Raw genomic sequence first — 21,131 nt, 5'->3', positions numbered from 1 at the left:
AAAAAAAAAAACAACAAACCCAACCACACGGAGCAGCCACGGGCTCCAACGCCTACCCATCCCTACAGCCCCCTCCCCGCGTCCCCCCGCAGAGGTGTCTGGGGGTTGTAGTCCCGGCTGGGGCGGCTGCGGCCTCGGCCGGGGGGCGGAACCCAAGCGCGGCTGAGGCGCGCCTGCGCGCTCGGCCCCCCTCTCCTCTCCCCCTTGGATAGGCCGGTCGGGAGGGGGGGGAAACGGGCTCGCGGTAGCCGGCAGGGTGGCGCAAGCGCGCAAGCGCCGGCGCAGGCGCGGGTAGAAGTAGTCCGGCAGGAGAGCTAGACAGGCAGACGGGGAGGGCGGGCAGCCCGGCGCAGGCGCCCCGCAGCCGGCGGGCCGGAGCGGACCACAGTTCCCGGCGTGCCCCGCGCGGGCAGCGGCCTGAGGAGAAGGGGAAAGAGGAGGCGGCGGCTGCGGCGGCGGCAGCTGCTGCTGAGGGCGGGCTGAGGGGAGGGCGAGGCCGGGGGAGGAGAGGGCGGAGCGCGGGGGGCCGGGCTGGGCTGGGCTGGGGGGGGAGCGGGGATCCAGAGCGAGTGGAGCGCTCGGGGGTTCAGGGCTCGGAGGCGGCGGCTCCCGGCAGTGGCGGCGGCGGCTCCTCCTCCCCCCCTGCCCAGAGCTTTCGGCCCGGCCTGTCACGCGTGCCCGGGGCGGCCGTGCGGCCTAGTTCCCCCGACGCGGCCCAGCCTGGTCCCTCGACCTCGGCCTCCGCCGCCCCCGCCGCTGCCGCCACCGCTGCCGCCGCCTCCCCGACCCCCGCTGCTGCCGCTCCCACTGCCTCCTGCTCCACCGCCATGGCCCGGCCGCTGGTGCCCAGCTCGCAGAAGGCGCTGCTCCTGGAGCTCAAGGGACTGCAGGAGGAGCCGGTCGAGGGCTTCCGGGTGACCCTGGTGGACGAGGGCGACCTGTACAACTGGGAGGTGGCCATCTTCGGGCCCCCCAACACCTATTACGAGGGCGGCTACTTCAAGGTAAGGCAGACCAGCCGGGCTTCTAACGTGGGGGCCAGGCCACGAAGAATCCGGCCACCCCGTGGGGTTCCTTCCCCTTCCACCCCCACTGCCGTGGTAGGCTCCCCGATCGCTTACCCCCCTCCCGTGTGGTAGGTTCCCCCGACTCTTTTACCATGTTCCCCTCGTAGGTTCTTTTATCTCTTATTCCCACCCCATGGTAAATTCCCCCATCTTTTACTCTCCCTACCATAGTAGATCCTTCATCTCTTAACCTCCCCCATAGTAGTTTCCCCCCTCTCATTCCCTCCCCCAGTGGTAAGTACCCCGTCTCTTATCCTTCTCCCCCTCCATAGTAGATTCCGAATCTCTTATCTTCTTCCCCTCATGGTGGGGTTCCCTTTTACTTCACCCAGTGATCTCTTCTGCCCTTTTATACTGCCCCTACATATATAGTGTCCTACCTTTTACACCATTCGTGATGATTGGTTCCCTATCTTTTATACTTCATCCTCCCATGATAGGTTCTTATCATTTTCTTTCATCTGAAAAATTTATTCCCCCATCTCTTATACATCAAACAGGATAAATTGTCTTCCTTTGAGGTATACAGAGAGTTGTTTCTACACATACACACACTTACAAATACAAGTTTGGGGTAGTTTTGCAAGCAGAAGGCAGGGTAGATTCTATTTCTTTATCCTCTACCACTGCCACACATGCAAGCTATATCTTTCACATACATGTGTAAATACACACATAAATTTTCATACATTTACATGTGTATATAAAATATACATTCTCACATGATATTCTATGTACACATAACTAGAGAGACCTAGTGTGCATGCTGCATGATAGATTCTCTAATCTCTCACACAAGCATGGTAATAGATTTTCCCATATCTTACTCATGGTTCACACAACAGATTCTCCCACAGAAGATTGATGATAGGCCCTTTCGAATGCAGACATGATAGAGTCCATGTACACACCATAGATTATTCTTCACCCATACAGATAGAGACCCCTACATACATAATATTCTCCAACATATACAAGATAGATTCTCAATATACACAAAATATTCTCACACACAGAGGATAGATTCTCCATATACATACCACACACATAACACATACAATAGACTTTTCCCATGTGAAGAAGATAGATTTCCCCATAACCATAATGGTATGTCTCCCTCACCTAGCAATAGCTTCTTTTACATACATTTATATACAAGCTAGATTTTTCATACTTTAATAGATTTTCTACTTCATTCCACACTTAAAAAAATTGATTTCTATACGCACACAAATTATTGTTCCCCTAGATTCCTGATAAATTCTTATTTCTTTCACAGACAGGCATATGATATAGGTTCTTCTCTCTTACATGTACATACACAATAGATGTTCTTATTTCTTTCACGTTTGTATATTTTCCCATCTTTAACATATATAGAATAGATTGTCTCATCTCTTACATTCTCACACACTCACACACAATAGATTCTTCCATTTCTTTTACACACACATTCCATTATTTTTTATAATACACATACACAGAGGATTGGTCCTTCCATGTATTATACACAGATACACAAAGGCTAGATTCTTCCATTACACATATCACATATGCCTTAGGATTCCCCCATCTTTTATATATATACATGCACGGTTCCCCTCTCTCTTAGACACACATGTCCAGCAAGTCTCCCCCATCTCTTATATAAACATGCTGTATTCCTTTATCTTATAAACATGCATCCATTTCTATACTACTGGTTCACATAATAGATTTTCATATCTTACACACAAACACACACACATGCTTGTGTGGTTGCCCTTTCTTTTAAGTGGGCATGTGTGCCCACACAGGGGTTCCTCCTTCTCTTAGATACACCCCACCCACCCCACAGCCCTTTCCTAGGTCAATTTCTTCAACTTCAAATATACACATCTTCCTCAGTTTTCTGACTCGCTTTAGTCAAGTACTGTATCAGGAGTAATCAATTTCCCTCATTTTTATTAGCTCCTTAATTTTAATTTTTGTTTTATTTTATTACCCCTTTATTTTTACAAATTCTCCCAAAAAATTGTACCCATGGTTACTTTGAATTCCCTTTTACCTCCTCTTTCCCATTATCCTATCCTTTTAAACCATATGTCCCTCAGGACAAGTCCAGTCCTTTTAATTTTTTCTTCTTACCCCAGAACCACCACTGCTACACCCATCCCCAGTGACATTTTCCTCATATTTTTTTCCAACCCTGAAAGAAAAGGATACTTTTCCTTGTTCTTATTTTAGAGGGTTGTGATGTGATGCCCTTTCATTAATTCTGGGTTTCTGTTGCCCCACCTTGCTGTCTCCATGCTCCTTACCCTGTTTCCCATTCTTCTCCCCTCCCCAGAGGAAACAAAGAGCCCTGGATATAGCAGCTCTCCAGTCCCTCATGGTGTCCTTTGGAGCTAGTGGAGTGCAGAGTGAGCTATTGTTGGGGAACACAGGGTCTGGCTGGGGGGAGGAGGCTGGTTTGGAACTGAGTTGGGAAGCAGGCTCTCTGCTTACTGGACCCAGAAGGCTGTTGTTACTTGGAGTCTTCCAACAAAAAGCATCCCAAGCTGCTTGGGCAAATCAAAAAATGACTGAGAGTAGTCACACTGGCATTCAGGAGGTGGGAGTTCACCCTCCCCAATTCCGAGGCCCATTTGTGACCAGCCAGCCCAGAAAAATATGTGCCTGGTAGAGGCAGCCCAATAGAGCAATTTAGTAATCCTTCAAGCCCCATGTGGGCAAAGATCATATCACTTCCCTGCCAGGACCTTGTCACTCCCTCTGCCCCTGCTGGGCCTGAGCAGAGATCTGCTGTTTCATTTCCAAATTAAAGACTGAAACAGACAGACTCTTATTGGTGAGGTATGCTTCTCCTTGGGCCCTCCGATAAGGATCTTAGCATCCCAGACTTTTACAAGGAAAAGTCAAGAGCTTTTATTTGCTCACTAAAATAGACTTCCCATTTTCCCTCTGTTCTTTTGACCCTAAGGCCAATGAATTAAATTCAATAAATGTTTGTTCTTGAATAGTCTCTCTAGAGACCTGAGCTTTGGGGTTTTGGTAACATTGATAATTCTTTTCCCTCTTCTTATGGGCAATATTTTATCAGCGGAAATGTTATCATTCTAAATGGTTTAGATTTCATTTGCTTTGGCTCTGTTCTGCCCTGTTGAGGAGGGAGATCTAGACCAGAACTGGAGTAGAATTATCAGACAAGAGGTCAGTCCTGACTTCATGGACCAGGGCCAGAACCATGTATTAAAACATTTTTCTTTGAGCATGCACAGCCTTTCTGACCCTGGTCTTGGATTGCAAAGTTATCTCCCTTACCCCCACAGGCCCAGGGCATCCTGGTTTTTCCTTGGCCCAGGATACAAGTTGAAGCTATGACTGAGCCAGATCAACTGCGAGAAACTACAAGAGATCAATGAGGCTGTTCTGAGGGTGGCAGGCAAGGGGAAAGCTGGTGCTGGCAAGGCAGATGTCTGTGTTTGCATTATTGTGCTAATCTTTTAACGGCTGTTACCCAATGGGCTAGGGGCCCAGCTGCCAGTTTTGTAAAGGGTGTAATTCCAGAAGTCTCACAGGCCAGTGTGACTGGTGTTTGTTGTTGGTTTGGGGTGAGGCCTTAAAGGATGTAAGATGAGGCTCAGGATATGAGCTCTGGGTTGCAGACCTGGACTGGGCCTATCAGGCTAGACCTAATTTTCTCATCTTTTCCGAAAAGAAGGGATTGTGAGTGAGGAACGGACTAGCATTTGTGTTGAAAAGCTTGTCCTCTTCAGAGATAGTTAACTATTTTATCATTTTCTGAGAAAGATATTTTTGCCTGTGTGAATTTTAAAACTACTCCACCCTACTCAGGCTATACTTTAGAAGATCTGGTTTAGCTATTTCCTGATTAGTAACAATGGAGATACTTGGTTTAACAGAATCAAGCCTTGGGAACTATACATTTCTCCACCCTACTTAGTTTAACAAGGTCAGGATGCCTGCACCATACTCAAAGATTTAATTATCTGAGGAAATGGCCTTCAACAGACATGTGCAGAAAAAGCAGACAGACCCCTGGGCTGTCCTAAGTCAAGCTAAGATATCATTGGTACAGAATTGGTACACATGAGACACAGGAAAGTGACATAAAACCGTCTATATAAGGCACGTCACTTGCGCTCTCTCTTTCCTCGGAGAGGTGACTCTGGCTGGCAGCGTGCTAAGTGTTCTGACATCTTGGAGTGGTGGCAGCTATTGTCTGGGTTTGGCAGTGAGTTTGCCCTTGAGCTGATTTGGGTTCAGGCATCTTGGCTGAGTCCTGGAGTTCAGGCTGATTCTTTCCTCCTTACTCTTCAAAACCTCCTCTTCCTAGAGCCTCTAGTCTTCCTCCTGGCACTAGCCAGGTGGGAGAAATCCTACACCCTTTTTCTTCCTTCATCTTAATTTCTTTCCACTATATCAATTAAATCACCATAAATTTCCAGCTGACTTGGTTATATTTCTTTTATATTTGGGATATCCATGGCGACCAAATAATTAACATAGTTTAGGTCACAACGCTAAATTATCCTTTACACCTGCTAGGACATATGCTATCACTAGCCAACTCTACCTTTGATACAATGGATAACCCAGAATCCTACATGTGAGCTTTGCTGACATCTCTCTATCTATTGCTTGGTAGAATAAATCTATTATAGGTTGTTCCCTGTTAGACATTGTCTCCTGGACTGGTTCATTGATTTTAGACAATTTATAGATTGAGCTGGAAAGGGTACCTTAAAAGATCATCTATTCTGTCTTCCTAATTTTACAGAGAAGAAAGAAGACTCAGAGAGAATCATAGAATTAGCTCTCATATATAGTTCAACATGACATGAATCATGTTCAAATCAACTCTGCCATTTTTCCTAGATGGCATGTGTCAACCCACTACCCTAAACCCCAATTTGCACCCGCCACCACCACCCTGTAACTTTTTGGACCCAAATATTCTTCTCTGGATATTGATTGCCCTATGTGTATTACTGCCTCCATTAGAATGTAAGCTCCTTGGGGGGACAGGGACTGTTTTTGCTTTTCTCTTTGTATCCCCATTGCTCAGTGCAGTGCTTAGCACAGAATAAGCACTATTTAATAAGTACTTTTTCCTTCATTCTTTCATGTACAGGAGATGCCTGTATGTGGAATATATAAGAATATTATAAGCTGTACAAAATGAGTGGTCTTCTAACTTTTACTTGAGAAGGGACCTGACCAACATCATATATCTTTTTGTCTTAGGAAATTATCCTCCTGTTCTGTTTGGAGGTAGCTCACCAAGTTTCTGCTTGAATCCTGATTAGAATGGATCTGCTAGAGGGTCTCAATCTGGATAGCTTGGGATTCCTGATTCAGAAGGGCCAAACATAACTTCTTCACCAATTCTAGATATGTTTTTTGGCAGAGATAGAAGAGGATGAATTTCTTGGGTAGTATATGCTTAGGCTTCTATTATATTACACTTCCTTCTGATACATTTTCTTTTATCTGCTACAGTCTTCTGTTGATGACTGCTTCTTTCAGAACCTGCTGGCCTCAAAAACTAACCAACTTTGTTCTCAGAATTTGGTCAGGGTTGAGAGTTGAGATATTGTGTGTATTTGTAAGAAATAAGTTGGAAACTAGGGGCCATGAACTCCCTGTGCTTAACTTTTCCAAAAGAGATTCACAGAACTTGGGGACAGAAGGGACTGCTGGAAGTAATTTGGCACCAGTTATACCTTTGAGAGCTTATTATTGGATAAAGTAATTCTCCTGGAAATATCTATACAACTTAGGGTGACATATGCTGGTCAATCTCCAGGCACTTTCAAACAGCTAAGATTCAGGGACTAAGCAGCTTCCAATAAACAAAAACGTCTGAGTTGTACTTCCTCTGTTTACCTGCTTCACCAGCTGGTCAACCAAGGAGGAAGACAACAAAAGCTGTCATCACAAAAGGTTTGCAACACACTGGCACACATTACATCAGAGACCCATGTTCAAGTCATAGCCAGTAGAGGAAAGTGAGTTTTCTTAAATCAAGATCCCCCTGCCCTCTTTAAAGTCCTTGGATGAAAAAGTGCTTCAGCAAGCCTATTGGACCTTTCCAAGTACCATTAGAAACCCAGCTGGATGCTGGCAGAGAGTTCCCTTTCCAAGGCCAAGTAGGGCTGTGAACTGATCTTTCTGGCATACATTTCCATCCTGGAACCCTTAGAAAGCTTCAGAGTTTGGTCACTAGAGTAGAAACGAAAATGGGTAACTTAGATGATAATTTTGTCAGAGAAGAAATGAATGATAGAAACTCTGCTCTCAGCAGCCCAGAAGGGTGCCTGAGGCTTGAAATTAATTATATAGAAAGCAGAGTCTGACCAAGTAGGCTCCAGGAGAGTTACTCGCCTAACATGGCATGGAATAAGTTTTTGTAAAGGGGGTAGACTGTATTTAAGCTAATATGAAAAGGGACAGGAAGGAGGAGTACAGGAAGAAATCTATACCTCTCTTTAGGGCCATGGCTCTCTCTTCTTCATAACAGTAACAGCTGTCATGTCTTTGAGGCTAGATAGGTGAAGTGATTTGTTGAAAGCCATAGAGTAAATGGCAGAATCAGACTGAGGAACCAGGGGATCTTCTGTCCTATCCAGTAACAATAATTCTTAATGCTGTAAGGTTCTCCAAGCACTTTCTTCCCAATATTCCTCTGAGTTAAGATCATTGTTACTGGCCCCATTTTAAAGATCAGGAAACTGAGGTATAAAGAAGTTAACTGGCTTGCCCAGAGTTAAACAGCTAATAAATACCTTGGAGGCAATATTGGAACCCAGGAAAAAGCCGGCATTTTTCTCCTTTACCAGGAGACATAGGAGCATGCTGACATTCCCTTCTCATTCTTTTTCCCCTGTTACTTCCCTCCTCAGGCCCGCCTCAAGTTTCCTATTGATTACCCCTACTCCCCTCCAGCTTTCCGCTTCCTCACAAAAATGTGGCACCCGAACATCTATGAGGTAAGCCCCAGGTTTTTTCTGCCCCATAGGATTCCTGTGATTTTTATGAGTCCTTCTGAGTGTGGGTATATGTTGGGGGGGGAGGGTTACTTAGCAGGACAAGTATTAACATGCCTGCTCTAGTAGGACTCACACTGTGCAAGAGGCTGATGGATAGTACTAGGAAAGTAAAAGGCAGGACCCCACCCTCGATGAGCCTACAGTCTGCTGACCTATCTTGGTGTACATGCTCACTCAGGGGACCGAAGATGAGCCTGCCTTGTGCTGTATCCCAGAGCATTTATTTGTCTTGTACAAGCCAAGACTTGCCCTGGAACTGGACCAATTTAGTCTCTGACCTGAAACCAGTTTCAGGGTGGAGAGTGTTTCAGTTTGAAAGTGGCTTGGATATGAACAAGCTGGCAAGTAGGGCCTTAAGTCAGCCTAAATGGTGGATGAAGTTAACTTGTGCTGTCCATCATAGTCTGTGAGACTATCTTTGGGTATGTAAGTATTTGTGTCTCCCAGCCAGAGGACAGTAGCGTTTATTTGAGGGAAGGTCATTGTCTCCCATGTCAGCATGACTCTTCTCCCCCCAAAAAAGACTTGGACTTCATTTCCAAGATCACTACAAAAGCTGATCTCTCTCTCTCTCTCTCTTTCTCTCCATCCCCACCTCCTTCCTCTTCTCTTTCTTTCTTTCTTTCTTCCCTCCCTTCTCATATGGCCAGACTGGGGATGTTTGTATCTCAATCCTTCACCCTCCAGTAGATGATCCCCAAAGTGGAGAGCTTCCCTCTGAGCGATGGAACCCCACCCAGAATGTCAGGTGAGTTCCCCCAAAGGGGAGACAAGATCCCACTGAGAAGAGGGGATAGATTTCATAGCCACATAGCTCTTAGAATACTTGGAGTTAAAGTTCTCTCCAGAGGGTGAGTTGAATCTACAAGATCTAAATGCATTGAAACCTACCTGATCAAGACCAGATTGAATCACTTGACAACTTACTTGTTGAGACCCGAGTAGGCTGTTTTGGGTATCAGTTCACCTGGCATCTCTTTCAAAGCTTATCTGCGTGTTTTCCTTTGGAAGGTACTTCAGGTTGGGACACTCGCAGAGAGAGATGGTAGGAGTATTAAGATGGATTTGCTGCTATCTATATCCCTCATTATATTGTAGTCTTATAGAAGGTCAGGAAAGAAAGAGACCTTTGTATATTTGGGATAGCCTCATTTTACTGTTCAGGAAACTAGACTTCAAAGGAGAAGTGATTTGCCCAGTCCCACAACAATTTAGTGACTTGAAGAAAAATGGAGATACTAGGGAGTATGTTTATATCCTAGCATACTCAGCCCATGTGCTTAGCCAGTACTCTAGAATATTATACCCCACTGCTTCTCATCCACTGGACCACATCTCTTCTCAATCAAGTTACCTAGAAAACAGCCCCTTTTGCCCACCAAAAGGCTTTCTCTCTCTAGGGCCTTTGTCTAATCCCCAAAGACTGTCTCAGGTGGGCACTTTTCCTCCCCTTATGGCCTGTTGGGTGGATATGTCTGTGTGCCATTTAAGATACCTGATGTTCTGAAAGATTCTTGCTAGCCATGAGAGGGTCTCAGCTTTGGGGTGTTTTCTGAATAGATGTCTTCAGTACAATTTTCCTAATCTTCCTTTGCTGGGTAGGACCATCCTCCTGAGCGTGATCTCCCTCTTAAATGAGCCCAATACCTTCTCACCAGCCAACGTGGATGCTTCTGTGATGTACAGGAAATGGAAAGACAGCAAAGGGAAGGACCGGGAATATACAGACATCATCCGGTGAGTGGGAGGAAGCTGCCTGTCAAGCCCTTCACATTCCTATGGCACTTTATAGTTGGCATAAGGATCTCTTCACAACTGCCTTGGAAAGAGTGTCCTTGGGAGGAATTCCAAGAGGATGCTTCCTCCTTACTCTAGAGGAGGCGATTAGAGGTCAGAGGCAGGGATTAATGTGCCAGTCAGTAGCCAAACCCCACCTCTTCTGACTTGGGACCCAAGCCTCTTCCCATTGTGCCAAGCTGAATGGTCTGCTTGGGTATTTCCTGTGGATATAGAACATCTTATTCAGCAAATATTCAATGCTATATATACATATATGGCCTCTGAGTTCCCTTCTTGGTGGTTGAATTGTTTCAGTTGTGTTCAATTCTTTGTGGCTCCTTTTGGGGTTTTCTTGGCAAAGATTCTGCAGTAGTTTGCTATTTCCTTTTCCAGATCATTTGACAGATGTGGAAACTAAGGCAAACAGGACTAAATGACTTGCCCAGGGTCACACAGCTAGTAAATGTTTTAGGACAGATTTTGAACTCAAGTTTTTCTGACTACAGGTCTGGCACTATATTCATATCGCTGTTTAGGTGCTCCTGAGTTCCCTTCTAGCTCTCAGATTATATAATTCTCTTATCCATATTTTATAGATGAGGAAACTGGGGTTCAAAGAGAACTTTAATCAGAAGGAAGGTATATGAGAAGAAGAGGTCCTGAATAAAGGACCCTTGTTCATTGTGGTGGAGTGTGACAAGCAAGCCATTATAGAGTGAGAATTCTAGAGGGCACAAAAGGTTCAGATAAAGAAGGAATGAGCCATAGATAGTTGGTTGGAGAAGGTTAAGAACTAGAGAAGAAGTGAGAGGAAAAACAGAACCACTTCCAGAAAGTATTGAAGGGTGGAGGGATTGGAGATCTTGAATGAAGGAAGTGTGGGCTTCTTGGTACTTTGTCTGGCAGGACATTGCCTGACTGGCTTCTTCCCCTCTTCCTTCAACTTCCTATTATCTTATCCCCATCTTCCTCAACTCTACCCCATAACTGTCCTGTTCCACATGTGCTCAGCTTTTCCATTGTGCCCTTGACATACCTGTGCCATAATGACCAGCCTATTCCCCTACCCCACCTCAGCCACACCCTGAGCTGATTGAACCCTGGACTGTATCACCATTGCCTACATATGTTCCTCTTTCTGTTGTGTTTTTTTCCTTTCTTCTCACCCCTCTTAAATATATCCTAACTCCATATGACCCCCTAGTTCCTCTATCATTCATAACTTTTTTCAGGCCATTATGACTTCTGTTCTTTTTTAATTTTCCTCCCCTCTCAACCATAAGCTTAGAGTTAACCAATTTAACTTTACCTTTTACTTTCAATTACTTTGGTCTTTTTCTGTTGCTATTCATTCCTGCCAAACCCTGGCCCTTAGTTATTCTTTCTACCCTTCTCCATTGTGCTGATCAGGTACACCTCAAATTTATGTTATTGAGATTCATCTAGACTCACTCCCCCCCCTCCCCAAGATATTTCTGTCTTTTCCTCAATATTCCCCCAACCTCTACCCTCTCATCTGAAATTGCTGTTGATCAATTGCTTCAGTGGTATCCTATTCTTTGGGACCCCATTTGGGGTTTTTTTGGTGAAGATACTGGAGTGGTTTGCCATTTCCTTTTCCATCTCATTTCACAAATGAGGAAATTGAGGCCAACAGAGATAAGTGACTTGCCCCAGAGACACATAGCTAGTAAGTGTCTGAGGTCAGATTTGAATACAGGTCTTTCTGACTCCCCACTTGGTGCTCTATCTGCTGTGCCACCTAGCTGCCCTAAAAGCATTTGAGGTTCTTGGCAAAGATACTGGTAGATTGGTTTGTCATTTTCACTGTGCCACCTCAGCTGAGAACCTCACCCCTTACTTTACTGAAGAGTTTTAAGGCCATTCCTTCCTGTATGCTGGACACTGTCAAGGGCTGCAAATACAGATATAAAAAATGGGAGCAATTCCTACTATTCAGGAGCTTACATTCTATTAGGTAGAAAAGAAGCACCTAAATAAGTAGATAGAGAATAAATGTGTAGAGAATACATAGAGGGTGGAAAGGTTTTCCGTAGAAGATAATGTTGGAGTTGCATGATTTTGTCACCTCTCCCCCATCTTCTTTAGCAGGTTATCCCCTCAAATATCCCTTCTCTCTATAATCTCTACAATACCTCCTTATCTACCTATATTTTCCCCATATGCCTTGAAATATGTCTCTTCCTCTTATCCTTAAAAAACTTTCACTAGACCTTGCCATTTCCTCAAACTATCATCCTATATTTAACTTCATTTTTCAAACTCATAGAAAAAGTTGTCTATATTCCTTGTCTGCACTTTCTTTTCCCAACTCTCTACATTCTGACTTCATCCAACTGAAATTACTAATCTCTTACTTACCAGATCTGATTGTCTTTTCTCAGCTCTCACCTTTCATGACCTCTCTGCTTCATTTGATATTATTGACTACCCTTTCCTGGATACTCTCTCCCTTGGGTTTTCATTATACCTGTTTCATTCTTCCTTCTCAGTCTCCTTTGCTGACTTCTCATCTCTGTCATGTCCTCACTGTGGGTACAGCTAAAGATTCTGTCTTAGACCTTCTTTCCTTCTCTCTTTGTATATACTCTTTATTTCTTGACCTCATTAGTAGGTTTAATTATCATTTCTGCAGATATTTCCCAGTTCTAAGTACATCTAACTCTGTTGTCTCTGACTTGGGAATTGCAAACTAGACATTCTGGAAACATCTTAAACTCAGTATGTCCAAAACTAAACTCATTTTCTTTTTCTCCAAACCCCACCTCTCTTTTACACTTTCCTGTTTCTACCCAAGGCACCAGCATTATTCTTGACTTTCTGTCTCGGTTCGTTTGGTGTTAACCTCAAGTCCTCACTCTCACTCCACATATCCAGATTTTTGTCCATTCTAGATCCCCAACATAACTCATATCCAACTCTTCTCTACTACAGTCGCAGCAGGCCTCAGATCTCCTTAATTCGATCCATCCTCCACCCTGATGCCAAAATTATTTTCCTTAAGTATAGATCTTAACCTTATTACTCTCTTGCTCAATAAACTCATGTAGCTCCCTTTTGTATCTAGAACAAAATAGCAACTCTTTGATGAGGCTTTAAAGCCCTTCACAGCCTTTTCCCAACTTCCTTATACATTCTTGCCTTTCATCTGACAATTCAGGCAAACTGATCTCTTTTTTCCTTACATACACCTCCTTAGTACCCCACCTTCCAGCTCTGTGCCTTTGCCCACCTCATAAGAACCCCTCTCTCAAGATATGTGTACTACCTTTTACATGAAGCCTTTCTTGTTTTCCACAGGTGTTATTGCCAGTACTTTTCCCCTTCCTCCCTCCCTTAACTATCTTGTATTTAACTACTATGTGTTTAATTTGTATTTTTTCTTTAGATATTTTATTTACAATTTGTTTTTATATAGTTTATTTATTTATAGTTAAGCAGGATGTCCCAAAAGACTTAGTGCAGTTTTAAACCATTAAAACACTTGGACATTAAAACACATACACTTGTTTTCCATAAGATTTTTTTGGTTTTCTTTTCTTTCTTTCTTTCTTTCTTTCTTTCTTTTTTTTTCATTTGTGTCACAAGCAATAGTGCCTAGTATATAGTAGACACTTAACAAATAAATATTGATGGGTTGAGAAAAATTAAATGCTCACCTGTGGTCACACATCTCAAGTCAGCCCTAAAGGTAGGATTTGAAGCCAACTCCTCTTGACTTCTAAGCCCAGAGTTCTTTCCAGTCCACCACTGGCTCAGTTTAGTGATGATCTTGAGGTAAGACATGTAACATGTATACATGTAACTATAGTATAAGGTGTATTCCGTATACTGTCCCTATCTATCTATCTATTATCTATCTATCCATATCTATCTATCTATCTATACATACACACACACACACATACATGTTATTACCTTCCCTATTAGACTTAAATATATCATTCCTTCCTATGAGAATTTCCAGTTTATTGGAATTTGATTTCTAGCCCACCTAAACTATTTGGGCCTAGGGCCAAATCACCCAGGTGCCATGAGCTCTAGCTTCAAAGAACTTAGATCATTTGAGGCCAGCAGTTCAGAAATCACGACTGAAACAGGTTGTATGTCTATAGAGTAATTCTTCTCTCCAAGGATCCAGACAATCTCCCATATACACAAGAATGAAGGAGATGATACTTGCAACTCTTGCTGTCTGGGTGGTAAAAAGAGTTTTCAGTGCAGAAGAGGGACAGGATTTCAAGTATACTATCAATGCCTTGTCCAAGGTTTTATCTCTGAGATGGCTGACCTTGGGTGTCACTCTTTCCAGAAGGCAAAGTATCCCTAGTGCATGGGGATGGCTATTCATTTCTCTGTGTTTCAGGGATGCCTAGGGGCTATTATGGTCTATCAAAGAATGGCTATGGGGATATTGATGAAAAGAAAGTTATTTCCACTATTTTTAGGACATCCTGAAGCCATTTTACAGCTTTAATTCTTGGGTAGGTAGATAAAGGTGTACACACATAAACACAGAGATCAAGATGCTCTCTAAAATGTGCAATTGTCTGTAGCTAGGTGGCACAGTGGCTAGAATGCCAGACCTGAGTTCAAATGTAACCTCAGATACTTTATAGCTGTGTGACCTTGAGCAAGTCACTTAACCCTGTTTGCCTAGCCCTTGTCTTTTTGTCTTAGAGTTGTTAATGGGACAGGAAATAGAGGTTTAAAAAAAAAATGTACGGGGCAGTTGATATAGGCATTCTCCAGTCTCTGTTCTTAGGTTTTTTTCTTTACTGTAGTGATCTCTTTCACTCCTATGACTTCAGCTATTATATGTATTCAAAAGCCTCTCATTCTATTTTTTCTGACCTAGCCCTGATCTTTCTTTGTGTTCTAGACCCACATTTCCATTTGTTTGCTGTCTCCTCAAATCAGGATATATTCCTCCTATTCTGCTCTGGATTTCTTTCTTTAATTTATGGTACTACTATCCTCCCAATTTCCCCACACTCTCATCTCTGAAACATCTGATTTGTTCTTCTGCTCAGATACTTTCTCTAAATACCTGTTTTCCAGAGACTAAAGTCTTGAGTTATCAAAATCTCTCTAATCTGTCCTCATTCTATTTCCTTAGCTGTTTTCCACTTCTCTTAATGACCCTCTTAGTACACTCCTATAATTTGTCTAGAAGACAGCTAGGTGATTCAGTGGATAGAGCCACCAGGTCTGGAGTTAGGAAGACCTGAGTTCCAATCTGACCTTAGATACTTATTAGTTGTATGATTGGACAAGCCAGACCTGTGGATGGAGTGGTCCATAAGGTCACAAGAGTCTGACACGACTGAACAAGAACAACAAAGGATCTGTCTGAATTAATATCACCATCCTTTGAATATATCCCAGACTCCTTCCTTCATTTAGTCACAAAATATTATACTCTGCCCAGAAGAAACAACTCCCCAGATGGGGAAGTGTGTTATTCCAGATGCAGTCAGAGTACCTGGGCTTTGAACTATGGGGATTGGCCAACCTTGAGCAGGGCATTTCATCTTGAGTCTCAGATTCTTGATCAGCAGAATAAAAGGGTTTTGGACAGAGTGAATTTTAAAGTCCCTTTTAGTTCTAAATTTTCTGACCCTCAGGAATGTTGGACAAACCTTACTCATCATCTGAGTCCTTACCCTCATTTTGTAGTTAGACAAACTGAGGCCTAGCACTGGAAGGGATTTGCCCAGAACTACAGAGCTGGGACTTCACATCCATTGTTTTTAAGCTGTTGCGTATTTTCTCTCACATCTGGACCTGAAAATTACCCTCTCTTTCTCATCTGCACCTGTTTAATAACCCAGTGCTTCACAAAGTCCTTACCCTCTCCTATGAACTCCATGCATTTGCACATTCAATTTTGTATTCTAATTATTTTTATCTCATTCATCCTGATGAGAATCCTAAACTCTATGAAGAAAGGATCCAGATTGACCTCTTCTGTGGTAAGACATAGTCTTACTCAGAGAAAACACTGAAATGTCTGCTTAACTTGAAATTAAAGAGAGCTAATACTTGTCCTGCCCTTCCTCTTAACCTCCCACATCTCCTTCCTGCCCCCTTCCTTAGGAATGATAGCAGCTTATATGGCACTTTACATCCATTCCATTCTTTGATTTTTCTCTTCCACATCCCCATGAGATTGGGAGGGTAGATGATATCTTCATTTTACAAAGGAGTTAGTTGAGATTTAGAGAAAGTAACCTCTGCAGGGTCCCTCAGTTAGGGATGGATCTGGGGGGTTTATAAGAGGTTTCCTGATGCCTGAGTACAGTGTTCTTTTGGCTATTTATCTGTTGCCTCTTAATCTGATTCTCCTCTCCTCTCCCAGGAAGCAGGTCCTGGGGACCAAGGTAGATGCAGAACGAGATGGGGTAAAGGTGCCCACAACATTGGCTGAGTATTGTGTCAAGACCAAGGCCCCTGCACCAGATGAGGGCTCGGACCTCTTCTATGATGACTACTATGAGGACGATGAGATGGAGGAGGAGGCTGACAGCTGCTACGGTGACGATGAGGATGACTCTGGGACGGAGGAGTCCTGACACCACCTCCCCTCAACCCCCGGGCCCGAAATAAACTTATAAAATTTTACCTCAGACAAGGAACCCGGAGACTGGTTTGGAAATCTCTTAGACTCCTGACAGCCCTGAACACAGACTCTCTACCTCATGGGAGTTTCTAGTTTTCTGTTTGATCTTGGTTTTCTCCTTTTGGGTTTTGGGTGTTTTTTTCCCCTCCCCTTCAAAGAAGAATGCCCCCATACCCCACCCCAGGCCCTCTTCATCTTTAAAGCCAAGACCCCATTTTCCAGCTTGTGGGGAATGGAAGAGAGGCTTTCCAGGGAAGGGGCTGCCTTGGGCCCTTCAGCCTGAAAGCTCTGGGGTCTGAACTTGCCCACTTTGTTCCTTCCTGGTGATTTCATCCATCTAGGTGAGACTAGGAGGATCCTACAGGCTTTTGTGTGCATTAGGTGAGTGAAAAATGAAGCAGCTACAATTTGGGAGGTGGGGTCACACTGCCTGCTGGCCTGTCTTGCTTCTGCCACAGAGAGGGGTGGGTGGCAGGTGGTGGGTGGCAGGAGAAAAGGCTTTAAGCTGGTTTTTGTGGGTTCTCCCCAGCCTGCTCTGCTCTGGATATTTGCAACACCACATCAGACCACTAGAGGGAGGCAAATTCACCCTTAGGAGATCCTTGGCCCTGGGCTGGCCTTGGTTCTCCAGTCCTGCCTCCCTCACCATGCTCTGAGGCAAGAGCCCCCAGAGCCTGGAGGGGGCTCCCAGGGGTCTTAAGCTGCTGACACCTACTGGGGCAGGGAAGGGTGGACAGGTTTTTTTCTAGGAGTGGGTGGGTGGGTTTAATTTTTCGTCAATTTCTCTCTGCTTCAGTTTGTTTGAAATATTAAATAAAACTACTTTATGAGAAATGTGTGCTGTATAGGGGGTGGTGACAGGCTTCTTTTGGGAGTCAAGAGTAATGCTTGGTACTTGAGTAGGAAATGAACTAAACTGAATTTAGTTCAACAAATATTTCCGAACTATTTTGAATTGGTGCCTAAAGCCCCTTCTGGCTCTAGAGCTCCTCATAGTTTACAGAGCAATTTCTCTTCTAGGAGGTTGGCAGGGCAAAGGCTGTGATCATACTCTTTGGTCAGAAGGACCCAGATGCTAAGTTTGGAAAGGTATAATCCTACCTAAATGATGATAATAATAGCCAGCATTTATATAGCACCTACTATGTGCCAGGCACTGTGCTAAGCACTTTACAAATATCCTATTTGATCTTTATAACAACTCTGGGATATAGGTACTATTATAATCCCCATTTTACAGATGAGGAAAGTGAGTCACACGGGCTGAATGACTTGCCCAGTAAATATTGCTAGTAAATATCGGATGCCAGGTTTAAACACAACAGTATCCACTGCACCACCTGGCAGCAAGAATAAGGAAACCACTGTTTAAAGATAGAACAAGCATTAATGAACTCATTCAATTCTTTTTCCACTACTCCATCTCCTGGCAGGATTGATAAGGGTGGTAGAATACAAGGGAGAAGACATATAATGTGGACAAAAGTCCTAGATTGAAAGCAAAGAAAAGTGGGTTCTCACCCAGGCTTTGTCCTAGATTTGTAGTATGACCTTGATCAGTGAGCCTCTTAACTGGACCTAGAGTTTCCCCTCTGAAAACTTTGCAGTTGAACTAGATGATGTGTAAGGCCCCTTCTAGCTTAGTCTAGTGGGTTAGAATTAATGGGTAACATTTTTATTTGTTCTCTACGGATCCTCGTGACCACTTCGTGATGTAAGGATTGCAGCCTGTGAGTGAAAATAGAGAAGACTGAGTTCAAACCATAGAGAGTGATAGTATACTTTGTCTCATGTGAAAGGGGGAGCCAATCAATTTGGCTACACTTATGAGATACCTATGCTCTGCTGAGCATTGCACTAGGTATTAGAGATACACAAACAGAAGGGAAATAGTTCTTCCATTCTGCTAGGAAGATGGCATGCATATTTGTAGTAATGTATAGGACACAGGGTAATCTTGGAGAAGATGTTGGCAGTCAGGTTAGCAGGACACTTGAAACATTTCAAGAGATGGAGGTGAAGAGGGAGAAGCATCCCAGGCAAGGAGGATGGGAGGATAGCCAGGACAAGGGCATTAAAACAGGAAGTGGAGTGTCTAAAGAATAGCAAGTTTGCACCATAGTGTCTGGAGGGGAGAGTACCTTATAATGAAGATGAAAGGGTAGAATAGAGGGCAGCTAGTTGACTTAGTGGACAGAGAGCCAGACGTAGACACTAGAGGTCCTAGATTCAAATCTGCCCTCATACTTTCTAGCTGTGTGGCCCTGGACAAGTCATTTAAACCTCATTGCCTAGCCCTTACCATTCTTCTGCCTTAGAATCAATATACAGTATTAATTTTAAGACAGAAGGAAAAGTTAATTGTGGTTTTTATAAGCAGAATAGGGGATTATGTCCAAGGAATTTATATTTGGTCCTAGATAGGAAACCACTGTATTAACTGAATAGAAGGTGACTTGGTCAGTTGAACACTTAAGAGAAATTGCTTTGGTAGCTGTGTGGAGGCTGAGCTCTAGTGACAGGGACTTGAAGCAGGGAGACTGGGGCTGGTTAAATAAATAGACCTAAGATTTATTTGCATAGAGATAACTGAATCCATAGGGACTGATGAGTTCACCTCATGAGAGAGGTCAAGATAAGTGAAAGTTGAGAAAGGACTGTTAGATTCAGTCATTGGTAGATTTAGAGTCAAAAGATGGTGTCAAAAGATTGCCATAACCAGACTCGGGTGCTATGGAGGAGATAACTGGAATCTACCAGGTATTTTGGCAAAGGTATTTTTTTTTCAATGACCTCTAGCACAGAGGAGGCTGTCATTGGGGGAAGTCAGGATGTTGTAGCAGGGACCCTACAGTGGTGAGGATGTATGTCACTTAAGCCACATACAAGAGGAGGTGACACCAATTCATATGGAAAGTGTAAACCTGAGAGTGTACTGGTTTGGACCCCTTTGTTTGCCGGAAGTAGTCAGGCTATCTGACTTCAAAACATTAAGTAGGTGTTGCTGGGATTAAATTATCTTGTTATGTTTCTGAGAACTGGGGCCTCTCCAGTCACCAACCCAACCCACATCCTCAAGACTAGGTCTTATGGGAATATCTAGCTGGGACTTTGGAAATTGAGCAGGTAACTTAGATCTAGAGAAAATGTCTCTTGGCCCTCACCTCAAGTAGAAGACCCAGAGAGTAGCTGGCTGTCTAACCTCATCCTATTCCTTGTTTAATGGGCAAATGGCAAGTAGTCTCCAGAAGGCCATGTATATTTGGCCTTCAGCACATCTGTACTATGTATTCTCCATTAAGGCTGGTGGTTGTTGGAACTGTAATATCTTCAGTGCAGGAAACATGGATTCTAGCCCTATTTCTGCCACTGATTCTGTGTGATCTTGGTCAGTGATACTATTTTTATGGTAATAATACTAATAGTTGACATTTATGGACCTTGATTTCTTCATAAGTAAAATGAGGAGAATGGACTTTTCCAATCTTCCAACTCTTGACATTTTTTTGGTCAGTCTTCCACCTTGACATTTTTTTGGTCAGTCAGCAAGCATTTACTAAACTTGCTAATTTATTAAACTTTCACTTTGTACCAGTCACTAGAGAATCTGAGGGTCTAAGGGCAAAAATGAATAGTCGTAGGATAAAACATTTGGAACAAGATGGAACCTCAGAGATCTTAACCCAATGCCCTCATTTTTTTTTTAATAATACCTTGCTGGTTGGTCTGCCTGTCACAAATATCTTCCCACTCCGGTCCATCAACTCAACTTCTAAAGCACAGGTCTAACCATGTAAACCTCCCTTTCTCCACTCAGTGAACTCCAATTGCTCCCTCACCACAAGGATCAAATATTAAATTCTCTGGCATTCAGAGCCCTTCACAACTTTTTTCCCCTCCTCCCAACCTTTCTAGGTTTCTTATACCTTATACTTCAATCTGGTGACACTGGGCTTCTTGCTGATCTTAAAATAAAACAAGACCCTATCTCAGTATTACATGTATTTTCCCATCCCTGGAATGTTCTTCCTCTTCACCTTTGCTTCCTTTAAAGTACCAGCTGAAATCCCAGTCCCTTCTAATTCTAGTGCCTTTTCTCTGGATTATTTCCAATTTATCCTTGTATAGCATGTTTATACATCATTATTTGCTTGTTATTAGATTATGAGCTCCTTCAGAACAGGAACTTTTTATCTTTGTGTTCCCAGCAATTTGCTCAGTGCCTAGCAGATGAAATAAGAAGAAACAGACCCAGAGAGATGACTTACCCAAGGTAGTCAGTGACAGAGCCAGGAACTTAACCCAGGCCCTTCTGACACCTAGGCTAGCCCCCTTTCCACCATGGCATACATGCTTTCCTTCCCAAGGTCCCCAGGGTCCTTGTTCTTAAAGAGGATGGGGCACAATGGCTAGATTCAGGCCTGAAGTCTGGAGGACTTGGATTCAGATCTGGCCTCAGACACTTCCTGACTGTGTGTCTTTGAGCAAGTCATTTAATCCTGATGGCTTAAGCCCTTGGCTTTTTGTTGGAATTATTACTAAGACAGAAAATAAGGGGTTAAAAAGAGAGCTCAGACAAGTTAGGCA

At 43.5% G+C, this 21,131-nt stretch overlaps 1 protein-coding gene across 1 annotated transcript; it reads left to right on the top strand.

Moving 5' to 3' along the window:
* Positions 1-533: 533 nt before the first annotated feature.
* On the top strand, positions 534-16,560 carry CDC34 (cell division cycle 34, ubiqiutin conjugating enzyme). Its single transcript, XM_001365693.4, has 5 exons — positions 534-1,004; positions 7,976-8,062; positions 8,773-8,870; positions 9,725-9,859; positions 16,284-16,560. The coding sequence occupies exons 1-5, from the start codon at positions 828-830 to the stop codon at positions 16,495-16,497; spliced, it is 711 nt and encodes a 236-aa protein (XP_001365730.1). The 5' UTR covers positions 534-827; the 3' UTR covers positions 16,498-16,560.
* The last annotated feature ends 4,571 nt before the right edge of the window (positions 16,561-21,131 follow it).

The sequence above is a fragment of the Monodelphis domestica genome, chromosome 3 (assembly GCF_027887165.1).
Source record: "Monodelphis domestica isolate mMonDom1 chromosome 3, mMonDom1.pri, whole genome shotgun sequence".
In the NCBI taxonomy this organism is placed as follows: domain Eukaryota; kingdom Metazoa; phylum Chordata; class Mammalia; order Didelphimorphia; family Didelphidae; genus Monodelphis; species Monodelphis domestica.
The sequence above is the reverse complement of the archived record's forward strand: the minus strand, read 5'-3'. Positions and strand labels throughout refer to the sequence as shown.